General features: G+C 45.2%; 1 protein-coding gene across 13 annotated transcripts in view; it reads left to right on the top strand.

The window, feature by feature from the left end:
* The window catches only part of Atp8b4 (ATPase phospholipid transporting 8B4 (putative)), a 227871-nt gene that overhangs the window by 174249 nt on the left and 33215 nt on the right, over window positions 1-20407 (top strand). For all 13 annotated transcript variants that reach the window (XR_010047427.1, XR_010047426.1, XR_010047425.1 and 10 more), the window contains 3 exons: window positions 5107-5254; window positions 7709-7892; window positions 8425-8648. Coding sequence is in view for 1 of the 13 variants with exons in the window: in XM_013154709.2 (XP_013010163.1) it covers window positions 5107-5254; window positions 7709-7892; window positions 8425-8648 (556 nt within the window). In the remaining 12 variants the exon portion in view is untranslated. The remainder of the gene's footprint in view (window positions 1-5106; window positions 5255-7708; window positions 7893-8424; window positions 8649-20407) is intronic.

The following is a 20407-nucleotide window of genomic DNA, read 5'->3' as shown; positions in this document are numbered from 1 at the left end:
GTGTCCTGGTCTGGTCTCATGCTCTGTAAATGACTTTTACTCTGCTCTTGCAGTGTTGTGTTCTGCCCCGCTCACTCCGAGAATCAGCCCTCAGGGAAACTTTTGTTTTCCTCTCTCAAAATTCAGTTAGTTCAGTTCTGGCTGTGTGGAATCATAATGGCATACAGACAAGGAAATGAGCATCAGGAGTCCATGTAGACTCCTCCCGTCCTGTGTGTAGCCTGTCACAGCACCCTGGGGTGGAGAGTAAACAGAGGGTCACCTGCCAGGCTGGCACTGGTTGAGTTCATATCTTGAGATTTTATCCAGATGGGTTTGGTTGACTAAATAGATGACCTGGTTGTCATTGTGTGGAAGAAATTTGGAGAAATGCATATTATTTCTATAATTTGTGGGATGTACACTGGTACAAACCATCTAGAGGATAAGCTAGCTGTGTGTTTCAGAATTATGTAGTTTACTTTTGACCCAGTGATTCCTATTTCTAGGAATTCTCCTAAGAATGTAAGTGGAAAACAGTGTGAATATGTATATAAGTAAATATTTATTGCTATATCAGTTATACTAATATACAATTAGAAATAGAAGAAATACTCTGCCATGGAAGACATTGTTAAATACACACAATGGAATACTATGCGGTCAATAAAAGTATGTCTTTATTGACTTTGGAAGATGTCAGTGATATGATTTATCACATGAGAAATGAAATTATAAAACATGCATGGTAGGCCATGCCCCAAAATAATATGCATGCACAGTTTTATATGTATGGGTGCATCTATAAAATACCATATGTCGGGGCTGGGGATTTAGCTCAGCGGCATAAGTGCCTGCCTTGCAAGCAGGCAGTCGTGAGTTCGATCCCTGGTACCGATAAAAAGGGAAAAAGACAAAAAAAAAAAAAAAAATACCATATGTCTATTTACCTACTTATTTGTCAAACTCTGGAAAGCGTACAGTTCTCTCTGGGTAATAGAATTATGCACAGTGTTTACTTTCTTGTTTATGGTACTTTGCACTATTTGAAGTTGTGATAGTGTTCATGGCAAACCTTCATAAATAGAAGAAACTAGAAGTATATTTTTTTAAGAGAAGAAAAATATTCAGAGGAAAAAAGTCTCCACTTGGAATCAGTATTTTACAGCCACTTTGCTCAGCTGCTTGGGAATATTGATTTCAACCCAGTATAGGGGGAAACCACATTCCTAGAATCTAAGAGAGAGGTACTGCATGGTAGAAAAGTTTATTTTGGAGGAATCAATACATTTACATGTTGGATTCATTGTAAATCCAGGGAGGAAAAGAGTCACCAAGAAAGGGATTGGTTCAAGGTGCGTTCTGTCCTAATATTTGTTACTTATACCTAAGCCCTACCTTTGGGGTGAAATATTGAAATCATAAATTTGTACCATCCCATTTTCTTGTGTTATGCTTTTGAGTTCAGTGAAAGTTCATGCAAAAAAATAAGTATATCAAAAGAATAGGATCTGAGCGATAGTAGCTATTGGAAATGCTTATATTTAAACCTGTCAGATGTGTTTAGGTTATTTCATAAACATGGATGTGTAATTTTCGTGTGTATCATACATACGGCTTGTTTCAAATTTAATGTCTCAAAACCATTTGAGACACTTGGAGCCCTGGCTTGGCTTTGCTGCCACCGCAGTCTTGCTATTAAGGGCATGCCCTGAACCCTGCGTTAAAACCCCGCTTTGGTTTCTCAGAAGATTTCTGCCTTGATTACATTTTCTCAGTCCATGTCTTCGGCCCAGAGGAAAACAGACTGAGAATGTAATTTTGTTTGGTCTGCCAGCAGAACTCATTCCATATTTCATTTTTGTAGCATGGATCACATGTCTTGTTGTTAGAAAAATTCATTAAACCATGAAGTGACTGACTTCATTGCGTCTACAGAGTATCCCCGTGATATTCTTAAGAACTGATATTTCCTCTTTAATCAACAAAATGTGCGTTGGTATTTTTACTGGGTGGAAGATTATTGGATTGAATGCGCAGGGCTTGGAAATGCAGATAGCCTCAGGGCTGAGCAGTGCAGGGGATGCGCGTTGTGTGATCTGGGCCATTTATGTCAGGGGGTGGGGTGGCAGGGTGTCAAGGTAGTCCATGAAGAGGCGCATCACCCTGGCCATGGAGTTGCATGTGCTCTTTGAAGCCCTGTACAGGCCCAAGCAAGTGAGTATTGTTTTAACCCCAAACTTCCAGTCATCCAGGCAAAATGTTTTAGTAGATTAAATTTCTCTCATAAATCCAAAACTTTCAGTGAACTTAATCTTGAGATCACCTAGTCCACAGCTATAAAGCCATGGGTTCTGTAGCTGTTAACCATTTTCATTGGTCAATACCCAACCAGTTTGGCTAGCTGGTCCCACCCTCTCCTTTCTAATAATAACGTTACTAATGAAAGGCATGAATGTTTCATAGGTCTTTCAAGTTATAAGGGATGGTGGAAGTGGGCCTTGAAATCAAAATTTCACGAGTTTTCCTCCTTTCTGTGCCTCTGCTGCTATGGTGCTGGTCCCTTAATTGCCCTTCTGTAACTCTATCTGTCCAATCAGAGGCAGCCTGCAGTTTGGCATGGTAGACCAAAATGAGGAGGTTGATGTCCTGGGTTCTAGTTTTGGCTTGTCACTGACTGACTGTGTACCTTGAAGTCAGGTAACTCCGCCTTGGGCTTGTAAGTTATCAGAGGAAGGCCTTGTACCTGGACGCAGGTCTCCAAGTACCATGCCCAGAACTCCAGCCTCGGTATCCAGGTCCAGATTGTCCTCTATTAAACACGCTGTCAGGAGTTCAGTCCATTTCCTAACAGAACCTTCCAGTGCTGGGATAGAGTTCCTTGGGGGCCTGACTGACCGAAAGGTCCTTGCTTCTGCTTCCTCCTTTCTCCTCCCCAGGCCACACACCAGCCCGCAGGGGCTGTCTGTTTTTTGCTGGGCTCATGATGGTGAGGGACTGTGAATGCCATGGTTGCTCAGCTGTGAATGTATGCTCGCACAGCACCATTACTGTAAACTTAGCAAGTTTGGAAAACACAGGCCGTCTTCTGTTTTAGCATGAGTTGTTTATCTTTTGTGGTCAGGCACTGTGTCTCATGCCTGCAGAAAATGTATAGTTTCTATTCATTGAAGGGAGTTAGGCATGGTTTTTCCCCTCCCTCTTAATAAATTGTTTTTGCAAGAACCAGCTGGTGTTGGAAGAGCTAAGTTCCAGGAATAAAAAGAAATGACAGCTACAGAACCCAGGCAAAGGGCTGAAAGTGAGCCCTTCAGCTGTCCAGGAGTCACATCCCACGGGGAGAGAGCAGAGGGAATTAAACAGAACTGGGACAACTGTCCCTTTTCTGCCTGAAAGAAAGGGTTTATGTCACATGTCGGGAAGCCAGTGTTGGGAGGGGGAGGGAAAATACTAAGTAAATAGAATTTCAGCCAATACATTGGTGAACTTCACCCTCCTCGGAATGTTTTCCTTCTCTGGGTGGGGGGGAAACAAGAGGTTCAGTCATTATGCGGAGCAAGCGAAAGCTTTACCGAGGAGACCCTGGGAGATGTTTTTCCGAAGTGATTTAAGATCCAATTTTGAGCTGAGGTCTGAGGTGCTGTCAGAGAAACGTCCACTTCGGAGGAACGCTTCTGCCCTGTTTTCTTCATGCTGCGGGACTGTAAATTTCCATGACGGCTAGGGTTCCCTGGCACGGTTATCTGCTGTGAAAATCTGATTCTCGTACCTCCCAGTGATTTTTCACATCCACTCTGCCTTCCCCGCCTCCTGGTTCTCCCCGTGTTTCACACGCAGCCCCCTGGCTTTGTAAATCTGTTTCTGCAGTTCTGCAAGATGCCATCCGCAGAGCTGGGGCGCGCCACCTCTGTGTACCTTGATGTGATTTGCAGCAGGTGGTGTTCTGGACAGCAGCAGGTGTTGAGCCAGGAGATGAGGTGTTGTGTTGTGGTGATTTGGGGTTTTGTTGTGACGTTTCAGATATAAACGGTCAGTATTACATTGCTGGGCAATTGGAAAGCTGAAGGTGAAAAGGGTTAGTTTTCTTTCAGGGGCGCCTCTGGCCTGAAACGTCCTAATAAATGTTTTTATGTTGGACGAGTCCTTTGGGAACCTGTCTGCTCTGCCCTAAGCCATCTAGTTTGTCTTTCACCCCCATTTTCTCCTGGCCATGTGCCTCACGAGCCTCACAATGCCCTTGTGAACTCCAGGGTTGGTGGCTTGGGTGCCCACCTTTGGTAGCTAGGTCTGTGGTTGTGGCTGCGGCTTCCATAGTCAGATCTGGTTTGCTGTGGCACTTCAAGTCATCCAGGGTGGAGGCTCATCCTTTAAAGGCATCATCTTTGGATTTTGAAGAGAATCTTGAAATGTGTCATCTAAGGGACTTATGTCACTACAGGCTTCCTCTTCAGTGAGAGGGATGGGTTGGATGTGGGCAGGATTCTTCCAGAGTTCTTGCTGTTCAGATCTAGGGGATTTGGAAAGAGACTGCATTTGGATCGAGCCTCTATACCTTTGTGTGTGTAGTTACTTTCCTAAAGGATGAATTGTATTGTTCAGCCTGATGAGTACAATTTTTATCTAAAATATTCTACTCTATAATGACTGGCACATATCAGCCAGCATTTTTTGTCAATTCTAAAAAATGTGTTTTGCAGAAGATCACTGTTTCAAGCTGGATCATGTTACACAGTACCTCAAATATATGGAATTCCTAGATTTCATCAATTGCCTTTAGTGTTTTGCTTTCCATTATTTAGTGGTTCTGCAGCTGGTCTGTACCAAATCTATCAAGCACTTCTATTCAAGCTAGCCCGAGATGATGATATACCTTGTAGGTAATATAAACCATTTGAGATGACTTTGTTTTCATTGCCTTTACCTGCCCATTCCCTGCAATCCAGAAGTTTTCCATGGTCTGTGTATCACAAGGAATTCCCAGTCAGCTCGCTGAACCTGGATCTTCTGCCCTCTGTGGTCTGACCAGGGATGGAGCAGGTTTGCCATGAGGTTGGTCTCTTGTTAAGAGTGGAAGGCATGCTCTGTGTACTTTGTTGTGATTTTCTTTCTCAACCCCTGTTCTTTAAGGAAGGCAAAGGAAAGTTTGGTTGGACAAAGCAACAGCGTTCTCGATGGCCATGCAGTGTATGGACAGGGGCAGAAGCTGGAGCTGGCCTCACTGGGAGAAGACACCCTAACAGGGGATTACGCCTTGGTCGTGAACGGGCACAGTTTGGTGAGTTTGCTGCAGGCTTTTGTCCTCCCTTTTCCTTTCTCCAATAATCCTCTCTTTGTGCGGTCACAATAGAGCTTTTCTTCTGTTTCTCAGGCAAATGACAGTACAAGAAACAGGGCACACACAACGATTTCCTGTAGCAAAGGCAAAGGAAACGTCCAATATATATTTCATACATTATTGCTTGAACTAACACTGTGGAAGGGAGGCTCTAAAGAAAAACTGCATTCGCAGAATATCAATCTTTTCTAAATGACTGTGGACCACTTAGCAGCATTGTTTAAGTGCTTTTCCGAGGGGGAGTGTCCAGTTCTCTGTTATTTAATTAAAGTAAGGCCACTTGGTGGATGAATTGCAATGATTGCTTTGCCAATGTTTGTGATTTGCAGAGCAGAGCCTGACCTTCATATAATTACCACACCAAATTATTGCCATTAAGATACCTCTGGTGGTTTTTCTAAATAGCAGTGTTTTACGGCAATGCCAAACAATTTGCTTTGATTAGGAAATCTGGTTCTTGTCATAATAGAATAAACTTGCATTGTACTTTTAATGTAGTTCAGGTTCCAAGTCTTGAACAAATATCAAAACACTCTTCTGAGTTTCTAATTTAGAATACAAAAGCTCCGATTGCATCCTAGTGAAATTATCATTTATGTGCACAAAGAATTAATCTCACTTCTTTCTCTGGCTTTGATGATCATTTTTCACTTTGGAGTCTGGAAAATAAATGTTTCTTCCGAAGACATTTTCTTAGAGGACAAAAGAAGTTGGACCCGAGCTTGTTGTGTTTCCCCCCTCGTGATCATCTGTCTGTTAGCTCTTAGCGCTCAGCACTTCGTCCAGCTGGATTCCAGACGTAATGATGTGTTGCCTTCTGCACCGTGGAAAGTTACAGAGCTTCGTCGCAGGCCAAGCTCGGCCGAAAGTTTGTCCAGATGACACGAACTTTTCCCTTGTCCATATGAGCAGCAACTGAAACTTGTACGGCTGTCAGCTGGGACTTGGAGCTGGTGGCCTCCCAGTAGAACTGCCCGGGGACCAGAGTATGGAGAGGCCTCCTGAGGAGCCGTGCTTAGCTCGGCTGAAAGAGGCCAAAACATGGTGGGGGAGAGAACTCAACAGTCATGGGTCCCACTGTTGCTCTTCATTGCTGGATTTGCTGACGGAAGGGACTGAGACAAACGCTCTCAGGGAACCCCTTCAGCTTGAAAGCTGGACTCCCAGGAAACCACGAAATGCCATTTTCCTCTAAGGAGAATTGACTATATTTTTAAGTATCATCAGAAGTCTTTTTAAAATCATGTTTCCAATTTTTTCAAACCCTGATGCTCTGCAGAATGTAACTGGGCCTCAGTTTCTCAGATCTGAGCCTAGATTTTCACTTGTTGATTATAAAAAAGAAAGAACAGAGATAGAAGCAGACCCCTCTAGGAAGACAGCCAGTAACATGGTTTCTCTTTCAAAAAGAAGATTACCTCTGAGAATGCTAATTCCTTTAGGAATTACGGGTTTGGGTGTGAGAGTTTTCTACACCAGAGTTAGGTTTTTATACTCGTTCACCTGGCCTTCCCTTCCTCCATTAGCAATTATTAAACACATGCAGGTCACAGTGTCAGAGTCAGAAGATGATGATGTGAATGGAACCCAATATACTGGCTTCAGGGATTATTTCTAATAGTTTGTGAAGCATACAGTAAGAGAAGAATGAACACACTGCTTGGAGAACACAGAAATGGACACATTTAGCTCCTTGTCAAAAAATCAAGGAAGACTTTCTAGAGAAATTGGTAATTTCAAGTAGCAAGGAGAGCAAGACAAAGGTAGAGCTGAGCGCTGTTAAATTAAACAAGCAATTTGGCTTGAGGAGAGTAAAACGTGGACTTAAAGGTGATGCCCATAGAAGATAAAATGCAAAAGGAATGGATGGGCCAGGTTGGAACTGGCTGTGAATGTCTTGCTAAAGAGTCACTTGAAAACTCCTGGAAGTTTAAGTGGATTTGTGTTTCTTGTAAATGTGTTTATTGAAAAATGTACAGTGACGTGCTTTCTAGAAAACTAAACACATGGTTAACTGAAGGAGATTATACTTACCTTCTAGGAAGACCCCCTAGCAGATCTAAAAGCTCTTATGCATGTCGGTAAGAGCAAGACAGAGATAGTTAGGGAAGCTGTTTGCTCACCACCCTAACCCAACCAGCAAATCACATCATTTATTGTTCATGGTAAACTCCTCAGGTGGTGGCCGGGTTCTTCTTTTGCTTTGGCTACTTAGTGAGTCCCTTCTCCGGCCTCTTACCACGCTAGCATTTTGGGTGTCAAGGACATGTGATCCAGCAGCCAGGTCTTTCATTTTTGTTGCTTTGTGACCAAGCTTTACAGAGCCAGCTTAAACACTGGACAGAGTACTGCTCTGAGTGTCTCTTTCCTGTCTCTTTTCTTTGCCTGTTCCAGGCCCATGCCCTTGAGAGCGACGTCAAGCATGATTTCTTGGAACTCGCCTGCCTGTGTAAGGCCGTGGTCTGCTGCAGAACCACCCCGCTCCAAAAGGCGCAAGTGGTCGAACTGGTGAAGAAGCACAGGAATGCTGTCACTCTGGCCATCGGCGATGGGGCCAACGATGTCAGCATGATTAAAAGTACGAGGTGTTCGTTCAGAAGGGGCTCTCCATGCACCCGGCTCAGCCTCTGACGATGTGTGCTGGGACCGCGTGAAAACTGAACTGTGCCGTGGCTCTTAGCTTCTTAGGTCCCTGGGTCTGGGATCCTTTTGAATCCAGTGCTTCCACCATTATTACCATTCATATGGTGATCTGTCTTTAATGAGGTCAGCTGCGCACTTTGTAGATTAGGAAAATTCACTGGCCACCTCTTAGCGGCCTAAGGAGCTGCTGCATAGATGAAAAAAGTCCAGCGCCTCAAGGTGACACCTGCATCCACCTCTTTTGTTCCTGTTTGTGAATTGTAAACCCTATGAAAGTTACCAGGCTTTTCTCAGCCCGGTTTCCTTTTACCTACAACTAGGGTAGGAATCTAGTCGTCCTGAGTATTTCATGAGGCCATGTGTGAGAGAAGGGTAACTGTTCAGTCACAGATTTTCAGTAAGTGGTAAATTTCCTGAAGAGGCTCTGCCTCCCTTTGGGAACGATCAAGTCTCTCTCATCCTCACAGGTGCTCACATCGGCGTCGGCATCAGCGGCCAGGAAGGGCTTCAAGCAGCCTTGGCCAGCGACTACTCCTTTGCCCAGTTTAGATACCTGCAGAGGCTTCTCCTCATCCACGGAAGGTGGTCCTACTTCCGAATGTGCAAATTCCTGCGCTATTTCTTCTACAAGAACTTTGCATTTACACTCGTGCATTGCTGGTTTGGTTTCTTCTGTGGCTTCTCAGCCCAGGTGAGTGAAAAGCACTTCTGTTCTTCCATCTTTGGATCGCTCCTTCCTCTACCTTGTGGGCCTTTCCAGATAAACAGAGAGCATCATTACATGCCTGATCAAGTACAGTGTTGCAGTTGTGGAATTAATATTTGGCATAAACTTGGACTGTGACCCCCCAAGAAGAATGCATGTTTAGCGGGAGTTTACTTGTTCAGTTGTTTACATAGTAACCAGTGAGTATTCCTTGTTTTGCTCTTTTTTAGTTCTTATTGAACTCTTTTGGAGTGCTGGCCAGTAGGCTTGATAAAGATTTTCAATTTAAAACCAAAGTTCATCAACCCAAGTATCTGTTTTAGGTCTGAGATTAGAAAGTGATTCCCTGACCTCCAGGCAGTTTGGTAGCAACTCATCAGCTAAAAGTTGATCTACAGTAATGCTGGTACTGATAGGGAAAGCTAGCCAATTCATGAGCTATGACACTATGTTTATAGCTACGAGTGCTTGGGGTCTCAGTTCAGATCACACACACAAACTACACCTCTCGCTGTCCTTCCTTACCTTGTGATTTTGAGCTCATACTTGGCACTGGCTTATAATCTGTATACCTGGACAAATGATCGTCATTATTTTTGACAGTTTGATCCTTTGATCTTTACCCAGAGTCAGGACTGACTTGCCCATCTTTGTTCCCTGTTGGAATGCCTTGCTCTGGGCCGCGCACCTGCTTTCCCCAGCGAGCTTTCTGCTTCCACATAGTCTCGTGTTACTCATTCGTGCCCTGCTTCTTCAGTCTTCTGTTTGCCTGAGAAAGACCTTGTCCCCGCTTTGGTTTTGAAAGACGCTGTCACTGGCTGCAGTATTCTTAGCTGGCAGCTTTTCTCTCCCTTCCGGCCTTTGCAGCTTCTGCTGGGGCAGCTGTGGACACTCTCACCCGTCGTGTGACTCCTTTTCCCTGGCTGCTTTGAACACCCTCTTTTTGCCTTTTGTTTTCTGGTGTTGGTATTGTTTTTGGTCCTAGCTTCTCTTTTCTCTTTTTTCAAATCCAAGGCCTTATGCATACTGCTGGTTCTACCACCGAGCGACACCCCTGGCCTTGTCTGAGCTTTGGGCAGTGTCACCTTGATGAGTCTCGGTGCAGCACTTGTGGCCATCAGCTTATTTGATACCCTTTGGATTCCTGGATCTGGCTTTTTTTCCTTCCCCAGGCATGGCAGTTTTTCTCTGTGAGTTCTATGAATATGTTTTCTCTTCCTTCCTTTCTCACTTAAGCAGCTCAAGCGAGCTTTAGTCTTTTTCCTTTTGCTCTCTTATTCTGCAGAGTGGATGCCTGATTTCTAATGACCTGTCTCTGAGTTCACTAATCTTTTCTTCTGCTTCATTTGTTAAACCCTCTACTGAATATTGCACTTCAACTATGTTACTCAGGAGTGCCAGGATTTCTGTTTGGTATGTTTTTCTACATTTTATCTCTTTGGTGAAATTTTCACTTGATTGCAACTCTCCTGACCGTGGGAACATCTTCCTGGCCGTTACTTCTAATTCCCTGTCAGGTAAATCACATACTTGCACATCATTTAGGTCAGTTACTGGAGATTTATCTTCTCCTTCTATTTGGAACTCATTCTCCTCTTTCTTCATTTTCTTTGGCTCTGTCTTAGCCGTTGCACGGAGATAAGATATCTTTTCAGACTGGCTCTGGTGGGAGAAGGGTCTCAGCAATCCAGCCAGCTCGAGATTTGCAGATGCCTTCGAAGCACCACTGTCTGTGTATTAGTGGCCCCTGCAGGCGAGTATATGCCATTTCCTATCTGTACCCTGCCAGATTCTCCAGCAGCTGGAAAGGTTGGGGTGTTTGCTGTTTGTTCCAGTCTCTTCCCTCTTGGTGAAGCTGGGCAGGAGCATTTATCTCTACCTTGCTACACTAGGCCAGGGAGAAGATTTGTAAGACCTGCCTGAGCCCTATTTGGGCTGCACCCCCGATACTGGCAGTCAGCTGCTGGGAGCAGACCTAGTGTGTGTCTTCTCTGTTTTCAGCAGTCTAGGACCACTCAGGAGCGCCAAGCCCCCTGCCTCCCAGAGCTAGTGTGGTAGAGGCAGCACCTTGGGGGCTCCATAAAAGCCGTGGGCCTCAGTGGGTAGCCATACTCTTTGCAGGAAGAATGGGCAGCGGGGTTTTATCGTGGGCGAGTGGAGGGGAAGCTCCCAAAGATCAAGCTCCAGTTCTGGTGGTCACAAGGTTGTTGGTTATTTGTCCTGTTAGTTCTGTGATGCAACTTCTTTGAAAGTCAGGCCATGAGCTTCTTCCAGAGAGAATGGGAGCTGTGTGTTCCCGTCCCTTTCTGCCCTACTCCCCTGGGTGCTGTCCTTGATGTGTTTGTACGTAAACCACCACTTCCTCCTATAGTCCTGTGATCCTGGACACGTGTGGGTGCCTCGTCCTTCTATCTCCAGACTGGGAAGTTTAGGATGGAGGCCTTTGGGAAGGAGCTGCAAGAGCCCAGACACTCAGAGTGCAACAGAAATCCCTCCTGGGGAGAAACAGGAGCTGCTTTTCAAAGCATCCTCTCGGCGCTTCTTCTAGGGGATGGAGAGAGTGCAGGTGCATGCTTGGGTGCAAAAAAAATCACCTGTGTTTTCTTGTGGTCTACAGAGACTTCCATGCATCTACTCACTCCATCCCCAGAGTGAGTAAATTGAAATTCCACCTGGGTATCTTCCCCCAAAAGTTAAAGGCATCCTAACACAGTGATACACCCAGGCCCATGCTTACCAAAACATGACTCAGATAGCTTAATCTTGGAAGCTGCCTATATGTCCATCAGCAGATAAATGGATAAAGAAATGGATTTATACACGATGGAGTACTACTCTGCTGTAAATAGGATAAACTTGAGTCATTTGTAGGAAAATAGATGTTGTAGTAATAAGTGGAATAAAACAGACACAGGTCAAATATTGCCTAGTTCCTCTTACATGGAAAGCCAAAATATAAGTAATTTAATTAGCAAAATAAAAGAAAGATGATAGGAAACAGGGAAATAGACTTCGTGGGGGTGGGGAGCGATAGGAGGGTGTGAAGGGGAATATATTCATTGTGTTTCACAGACATATACTAATAAAAAAGTTTTAAAGATGAAAATAAAAGAAAACCAAAGCACAGGATACCCCAGAGTTAGGGTACTGCACAGGATACCCCAGAGTTAGGGTGACACTGAGCCCTGCAGCTCCAGGGAAGCTTGCTCTTGGGGTTCTCTTTCCTACTGTTTTGGTCTAGTGCCCTAAGAAAGGTTCCCCCGAGTACCCCACCTTCCCCCACTCACTGAGAGGCTGGGGTTGTGACTTTCTCTGCCAAGGGATTAGTCCATAAGCAGGTGTCCTTTTGGTTCTCCCAGGGGAGGAGCCTCTTATTGTACTGAAGGCTGGATGTCAGGAAGGTTTAGCCCTCAGTGTCAGCTGTAAAACCCTAGAACTATAGCACTGAAGTATACTTTTGAATAGAAAAGCATGTTTGCAAGACACTTGACTGCAGACATGGCAGGGCATTGATAATTTTGAATAATGGCAACAAAAGAAAAGACGCTCTTTGAGAATGAAATAGTAACCATAACTCTCTTACCGCGTTCTCCAATTGTTCTTTCTTGCTTGGAGGTTTCATCAATGCCATCAGCTTCAATGATATTAAGAAATCTAACTTTTTCAATCATTTTATTCCTAAAAGATTGTGTATGATTAAATAGTAGCATTTTATGTTCTCTTACATATCCAAGGCAGGTTAGCAGAGCCTTTTTGTAACAAAAGTATAGTTTGCATGTATTTTTTTAACTTTTTCTGGAAAATTGAGATTCCTTAAAATGAGGCATACCTTTATTCATTTCTAAGGTTTTCTTTTAAGAATAACATGCCTGGAACTAAATGCAGAGTATGTTGATATTTTGGCCTTTCTTGGTAATCTCTTGACAGCTGAGTTAAAGCAGAGGCTTGATTTCAGTTTCTCCGATGGTGAAGTTATCTCTGCTACTTCGCAGGCGGCCGGGAGTAGGGATGCTCACCTGCTTGCCATTCCTCCCCTGTCTGAAAAAGGCAAGTGTGGAAAAGTGGCCTGTGTCGTCTCAAGCCTGTGACTCTCCCTTCACAGATCAGCAGAGCGAGACTCTGCTGAGTGGTGTCTCTAAAGGATCTAATACGCCTGTCCCAAAGATTTACGTCTGAGAAATCCCACAATTTAACTTCACCTAAACTTCTTGGGGTACAGGGCAGTAGTAGTGACTTGTGTTTACAGCACACTGGTGTTGAGTGTATACCGAGGTTGGTGCCAAGGTATCTTCATCAAAGCTGAAAGTAACACCTCTCTATTTCCATAAATTCTGCTTTGCTTTTAGGATCTGACAAAATTGGTCAGTCAGCCCTTAAGCAACTGGAGTTCTAATCCTCCTGCCAGCACTTACATTTAAAAGAGAACAAGGAGGGCCTGGGGAGTGGAATAAGCACCTGCCTTGCAAGCAGGTGGTCATGAGTTAAATGCCCAGTACTGATTCAAAAAAAAAGAGAGAGAGAACAAGGGAAAATGCCAGTGACTGTGAAGACAGAGGTATCTGACCCTTGAGCTCCCTGTAAGCTCTTATCTATAATAAGGCTTCTGAATGGTGAACTTAGCGTGTTTCTTTTTTGTGTTCTTTTCTCTGTTGTTTTGCACATTGCAAATTTTAGTCATTGCACAATGCTCATCTGAACCCATTGTCTGGGCTGATTGACTCTGATCTTTGTTGCGCTATGATCTGCCCCAGACCGTGGTTCCCAAGCTTAGTGGGCACAGAGCCACCAGGAGCGCTGTTCCACACATAGCTTGCTGCATCCCAGTCCCCAAAATAGCATACAGGGAGAAACACTGATCTGCAGAGAATTTGTGAGTGGGGCCACTTCTGCAGTCACGCTCCCCCACGCCCTCGTGGAAATCCTCCAGCCAGCATGGGCCTCTGCAGGCGAGGTCTTCCCCGTCCTGCCTTCTTGCTCCCCATTGGAATCCGAGTCTCCATGGTAGGACAGAGCAGGCAGTCGTGGGAACTCCAGTGATGCCAAGTGTCTCTTTAGGGCTGCCCCCGGCAGCCGTGTCTTCAGTCATTGTCTGTGTCCACCCCGGGCAGGAGAGAGGCTCACCTTACTCTACAGCACAGGACCTGCAGCCCTGAATGTTGGTGCATTTGACAACAATCAGATGAGGACCCTTAGGGACCCCCGAAAACTCTTAGGGATGCCAGAGCGACTTAGAGGGACACGTTTCCTGACCTCAGTGGACTTGCGGGCTGGGAATAATGCTGTTTTCATAAATGTGGAGCTGATGTTGGGTAGCTCCGTGGCCACATTTCTGTTCTTTCTCCATCAAGAGTCTCTTCTGAAATAAATGTGTGCTCGATAAGGCTTATCTTGGGCCAATCTTGCCAATTCCCAGACGGATTTGTAAATACTGAAATAATCTTCCCTATGCCTCTCATCAGAGTGCTTTATGCAGCTGAAAACATCTGACCAAATGTGCACAGGTTGTGCTTTTGTTTTTTTTTTGCAGCCACACTGTTCACTTCCCTTGGATTTTAGTGAGTGAAGTGATGTGCCCACTTTGCTTTACCTCCTCAGCCCACCTTTCAGAGCCTGGTGAATTTCCTCTGGGCTCTTCTGCTCTTCTCTGATACCAGCTCCAGTAGGCTCCAGTCAGTGTCCGTCCTGGGTGGTGGGCTGATCTGGGTGGTGTCCAGATCTGGTGGGCTGTGCCATTTGAGGGTCTGAGGGGCCGGGGTGGGGCTGCCCACTCCCTGTGGACTGGTCTCGCAGGTTGGGCTATGCTTCCCTACTGCTCTTTGCTTTGGTCAACTCCGTCTCCACTGGAGCCTGCCTTTGCTGGCTCTCCATGTGAGCTCTCCAGGAGGAAGAGTCCAGACGCGGAAGCAAGTGTACGTCTTGTTTGTTGAAACCGAGAATCTTTGCCTGCCAATTTCAGAGATGTTGAAGGTGGCTCCTCATTTTACAGAGGAGGAATCCAAGTCCCTCAAGAGCTGAGGGCAGTGGCAGGCGAGGCTGGGATTGGAACCCCCGTCTCTGGAGTCTCTTTCAGTGTGCTATTTGCTCTGCTTACTAAGTGGCTACTCCATTTATCACAACTTACAAAAGCTAATAACCACAGCCTTTTGTGTTTTCCTTTTCAAGCTGTGTTTGCTCAACTCCTTGATCAACAAACGTTTCTTTTTTTTGAAATCTGAAAGAGCAATATCCAGAAGCATTTAGTCCCGAAGACCATGCATGAGGGAACCGAGACTCCCATGGAGAGAAGGCTAAAGTCTTGGGTGCTCTCCCTCGAGTTTTGATCCATAGCAAGGCTGGACATTCCCCTAGGCCCTAAGGAGAACAGCCTTCTAGAATCATCTGGAAGCCTGAGGCTACTTTCTGCCAGCAAGCACTCTAACTGAACAGTTGCCCAGAGACAAATTAAATATAATCCGTCCCGATGAGATTTCCAGCCAGATCTCTGATCTACAAATCTGGATAAAGGTCAGATGTGTCTCTAAACTGAATCATAAATCCTGCCTATGGACAGCCCTCATCTAATCTGTTATGGGAGCCCTGTGATTTTCATGGAGTCTGCTCCATGGGTTTGTGCTATTTGTACCTGTAAGTTATTTCAGGAGCACCTTAGGCCCTCAGGACATTTACTAAAGAAGCATTATACTCCCCCAGAGGGAGAGAAAGAGAGCCAACAACAAGAACAAAAATGTAGCCGCTCTATTTAGGAAATTGCCATTTGAAACTGTGTAACTACTGGCACTGTGTGCTTGCGAGATGATATTATCTGATGACAATTTATCATTGTCAGAGAGATACAGAGCTGTGTATTTTTAAATTTCTGCTGTGCTATGGAAGCAATTATCTTGTCAAGGCTGGGAAAACTTTGGTTTTGTCAAGTAGTATAAGAAAACTCACAATGAAGACTTTGGAAAGCGATGAGAAAGAGTGCAGCTAATCTGGAGGCTCGGCTGACTTCATGGGCTTGGTTACCTGGGTTCCGGCTCCACCTGACGCGGAGGCTGCCTCCCCCTGGCCTTCCAGATGTGGCCGTGGAAACCCAGGGTGGGGCTGGTGCTCCGGCTTTCTGGATCCTGCTAGTACATTTCTGCTAATTACATAAATCAACAGCAGATGTGCTGAAGCTGAGCACCTCATATTTATTCCACAGTGTGTTTTCTTTAAATGACAAATGTTTTTTAAGGCCAAAAAAAAAAAAGTCATTATATAGCTTTCCTTTGCAATACACACCCAGAGGGTTCTCGAAAAGGCAGTTCATACCATGAGCTGAACGAGGAGCCAGGCCAGTGGGCTCTGAGAACAAAGCCCTTTGCCACTGTTGAAGACCCTTATTAAGATTTATGTACATGTGGCGTTCTATGAATCCTGGATTCTGTGTTCTCCAGACTGTTTTAAATTGTGACTTGTAGTTGGATTATTTTTTTACTCCATCTAACATGGTTGATAAAGCTAATAAGTTGCTTCCACAGAGAAGGCAGCAAGGAGGCACTTTCCTTAAAAAGAAATGCAGGAGGCTGGAAATGCAGAGAGCGCCCCTCCTTCGTGTTTCTGGTCTGTGAGACGACACCGATGGCTGTCAGGCAGATTGGTGGCAACCCGAGTAGCATGACTTCCTCGAGTGTTCTGAATATTGACAGTGGGGAGCAGACGTCTTGGAAGTGGAAGCAGCAGAGCTGATGCTGGAAGGACAGGGACTTTAAGGCATAGGGTTTGTGGGGTCCCTGCTTATCTAATTAGTTGAGGTCACTCAGAGTCATGGTGTCAGCCCCACACACCTAGGGTAGTCTCTGGATAGAATTCCCACATTAGGGCATCTGGCCAACCAGTGAGTGCAGAGAGGGAGAGGTGACAGAAGGGGCATGGGGACAGGTCCATAGGAGTTCTGATCCAGGCTCTTGTGCCTGTCCTGGCCGGTCTTAATCAACAGAGAATAAAAAGGAGACATTGTCTAGGGTAACTGGGTAGTTGGAAATCTCTTGCAAGGAGAAGAATCCCAACAAAGAAGAAACTGTGGTTGTGGCTTTAATTTCTGTGAGTCCCTGGATCGAAACCTTGCTAAGCCATTCTCCTTTCCAGGGAAAGACAGTTGCTAATATGAATGATTCCACATGCTTCGGAAGAGTCTGGGACAAGGCCAGAATTGGAAGACACAGTGATCAATGTGGTTAGGTATTCATGAGGGAAATGCTTAATTCCATCTAGGTACTCATTTATCCTATGTAAGTAGCATTCATGAGCAGTTGTGAAATACTCCATTCCAATTTTCTATTGATTTTGTGAATATATTAGTTTGTTATAGAGTTCAATGTCTATGTCTATTGGCGCAGTAAAGATGTGTACTTTCATCAGAAAAGCATAACCAATGGGAAAATGTCCCTTGCGGTTCACCCATGAGACACACCATTTAAATATCCTGCCACTTCTTCTGTAATGACAGCGTGCTTTTATCGAGTCTCCTTTTGTGAGACACTACAGCCATAAATGGGAAGGGTGGTTTCTAAGGTGAATGTTTCGATATACCTTGGAGAGTGGGAGCAGGCAGGGTTCAGGTGGCTCATCATGGGGAAGCAGGTGGATGGTCAGGGGCCAGGTGTCCCAGTAGAGGGCTCACAGGAGGAGAGCTGCAGCTGTGAGGAACGCAGAGCATCAGTGCGATTGGGGGCTTGGTTCCGGGTGGGCATTGGAGAGAGGAAGGCATCACAGACATCTGACTTGGATGCTGGGGCCAGTGCAGCTGTGTCAGAGGCTAGTGTGGGGGAGTGGGAGATGGCTGTGGAGGAAAGACTGTTATCAGCAGGCTGGAGGAGCCTGAGGTGCATCCACAGGGAGGATTCGTAAGTAGCATTAATGAGCGGTTGTGAAACAGTTCACTGCAACCTATCATGAACTGTGTGCTGCTCTGGGGATAAGGGTTCTACTTGTAAGCAAGTCTGTTTCCATGGTGATTCTATGCCAGCGAGATGATGACAGCTCATCGGAAGTGAATCAGTAAGATGATTTTAGAGTTAAGGAAGCATCAAGTGATCTGAAAAGTCTCTTCGGAAGCATGACCTGGACTCAGGTGTTTAGGTGGCATCTCCTGTAAGAATTCTGCCTGAGTCCCTTGCTTTTTACCGGGACAAAGGACCAAGACCCACATTAAAGGAGAGATTTGTTTTGCTTCGTAGTCACAGTCCATGCTTGGCTGGCTTCAGGGCATCATCGAGTCCAGAGTGGGATGGCAGGGCGTAGGGGGAGGTTGCTTCCTGTCTGGTGGCCAAAACAAGACACAGGACAAGCTGGGGGTGGGAAAGGAGCTATGAATCAGGCCCCCACCTGGTGACCCTCCTCTTCCTCCAACATGGAACCAGCCAGTTGTAGTGATCCAATAATCTGGTCACCTTTCTGAAAGCCCTACCTGGGGTACAAGTGCTCCCGCAGAAGGCATAGCACGTGCAAATATCCTGAGGCAGGAGAATGCACAGGCAGTTGGAGAAAACCAGAGTAGAGCTTCATGGGGGACAATAGGAAGGTGAGGTTTGAAGAGCCACCACCTTCAGGAAGGGATACGTTCAAAGGAAAGCAGGGAGGAGCTGCTGGAGAACTGTGACTCTTGTGGTTACTTTAAATGGTAACAAATTTTAAATTATTGTTTTAACTTTGAGTTTTTATAAAAGCTGTGTGTCTTGCACACTTTAAAGACTGTCACAAAGTAAAGAAAGGGCCTTCCAAGGAGCCTGCCAAAGGGTACCTTGGAGAGAGAGGGCTTCAGACAACGACCCGCACTGCAGACACTGAGGCCCCAGCCTCACACTTGGGCTGCCACTTTCTTGGCTGGCCTCTGTGTTCCTGATGCCTCCTCCATGACACTTGTCATACAAGAATGGACATGGGGGGGCTGGGGATTTAGCTCAGCGGCGTAAGCGCCTGCCTTGCAAGCAGGCAGTCGTGAGTTCGATCCCTGGTACCGATAAAAAAAACGAAAAAGACAAAAAAAAAAAAAAAAAAAAAAAAGAATGGACATGGGGAAAATTAAATACTCATGAACTCATGAAAATAACTCTGGACAGGCTCACATAGATTTTTTTTTTGTTTTGAGAAAATTCCTGTGTTTCAAAACATAACAGGACCAGAAAAAATGTAATAATAATGAGCAGGGTGTCACCATGGTTTAGCACTTTAGTAAAGCTGTTTGTCCTAATCAAAGACAGCTGGGTTCCCACACCTGCTCCTGCTCCTGGCAGCTGCACCATTACAAGTCATGTGTATTCCTGAGAGTCACGAGAAAGGACAGGACAGACACATGACTTCTTGTTGTTCAGAGCATTCTTTTGACATTGTGGGGGCCTCAGGGGTCCCTGGACCTCACTTAGAAAAGCCGTGTTGAGATTTGAGATGGGCCGTCCTATAATCCTGGCTGGGCCCAGCCAAGTCCTCCACCTGTAAGTTGGGGACTGTCCATAGTACCTACTCTGAGGGTGTTGGGGCTAGGTGAGTTGACACAGCAGAGCCCTGAGAGCAGCACGGAATCAGTCCCTAGGAACTGTTGGCTGTTTTTCTGTTTCGGTCTCATAACCCTGAGTGGAAACCAAAACTCTTCTGAGAAATTGCAAAAACTCATTGAAACTTTATTCAAACTGATTTTCCCTTCCTGTCTCCCTGGCTCCGGCTGTAAAATGAGACTTCAAACCTGGGTGCCAATTGACAAATGCTACTGTCAGACAATTGGAGGTTTGTGATGCTGGCCAGTTGGTGACAAGGAGGCTGCTGTGTGCCAGGCCGTCAGCTCCCGACAGCTGCGCACAGGATCACCCCTCATTCTTCTGAGTGAGGTTGGTGGTGGATGAATGCAGGGTGGAAAAGTGATTCAGTGGCACCAGGGTCTGCAAGGGCTTCTGGCTTCAGTGTGGCTGTTTCCTCCTCTTTTGATTTCCCATGTCATCGTCTTGAGATAAGCTGACGAATTTGAGGCATGAGCATCAGAGGTCATCGCTGAATCCCTGAGAATATGCCCATCTGTTTTCAGTGCGAGTGAGTGTGATTCTCAATCTTCACCTTGGGATGACTTGGGAAAATAGAAAACCACCGATATCTAGATTCTGCCTCCACAGATGCGGTTTAACTGGGCTGGGGTGTGGCGTGGACATCAAAACTTTTTAAAATCCCTGTAGTCCCCAAGGTTTCACCAGACTGTGACTATAAAAGGTCATATGCTTGACTTTTTTATTGTAAAATATAAAAACACTACCATAAATGTCAACAAAACAATCTGTTATAAAAGGAACATGTACCATGGTCCAGCACAAGAAAGAGGCAATTGCCAAATACCCAGGGCTCTTGTGTCTCTTGCCTCCTTCTCTCCCAGCTCTCTGGAGGTTTCCGACGCCCTGAAATTTTATAATCCCTGTTCTGGCTTGTCTTATAATTTATGGGTGATAGAATCATGCATCTGTGGCTCAACATTATATTTTTACTTTTTCTATTCTGTTGTGTTTTTAAATATGTCTTTATATAATTCTGCGGTATTTTATCAGGATATGTCTTTCTCCATGCCACCCCTGGTAGACACAGTTGTTTCCGTTATGGACCATTACCATCAATGCCGCCATGAATATGTTTCTCTTTCTTTTTTCTTTCAAATCCATTTTATTTCAAGGAGAAAAAAGAAAAAACTAAAAAGCTTAAAACACGTCGATCACGGTGCTATGACTATTTTTGCATGTATCATG

This window comes from Cavia porcellus, unplaced genomic scaffold (genome assembly GCF_034190915.1).
Source record: "Cavia porcellus strain 051 isolate PalLab524CR breed Dunkin Hartley unplaced genomic scaffold, mCavPor4.1 scaffold_1, whole genome shotgun sequence".
Classification (NCBI taxonomy): Eukaryota; Metazoa; Chordata; class Mammalia; order Rodentia; family Caviidae; genus Cavia; species Cavia porcellus.
This window is presented reverse-complemented; position numbering and strand designations above follow the sequence as displayed.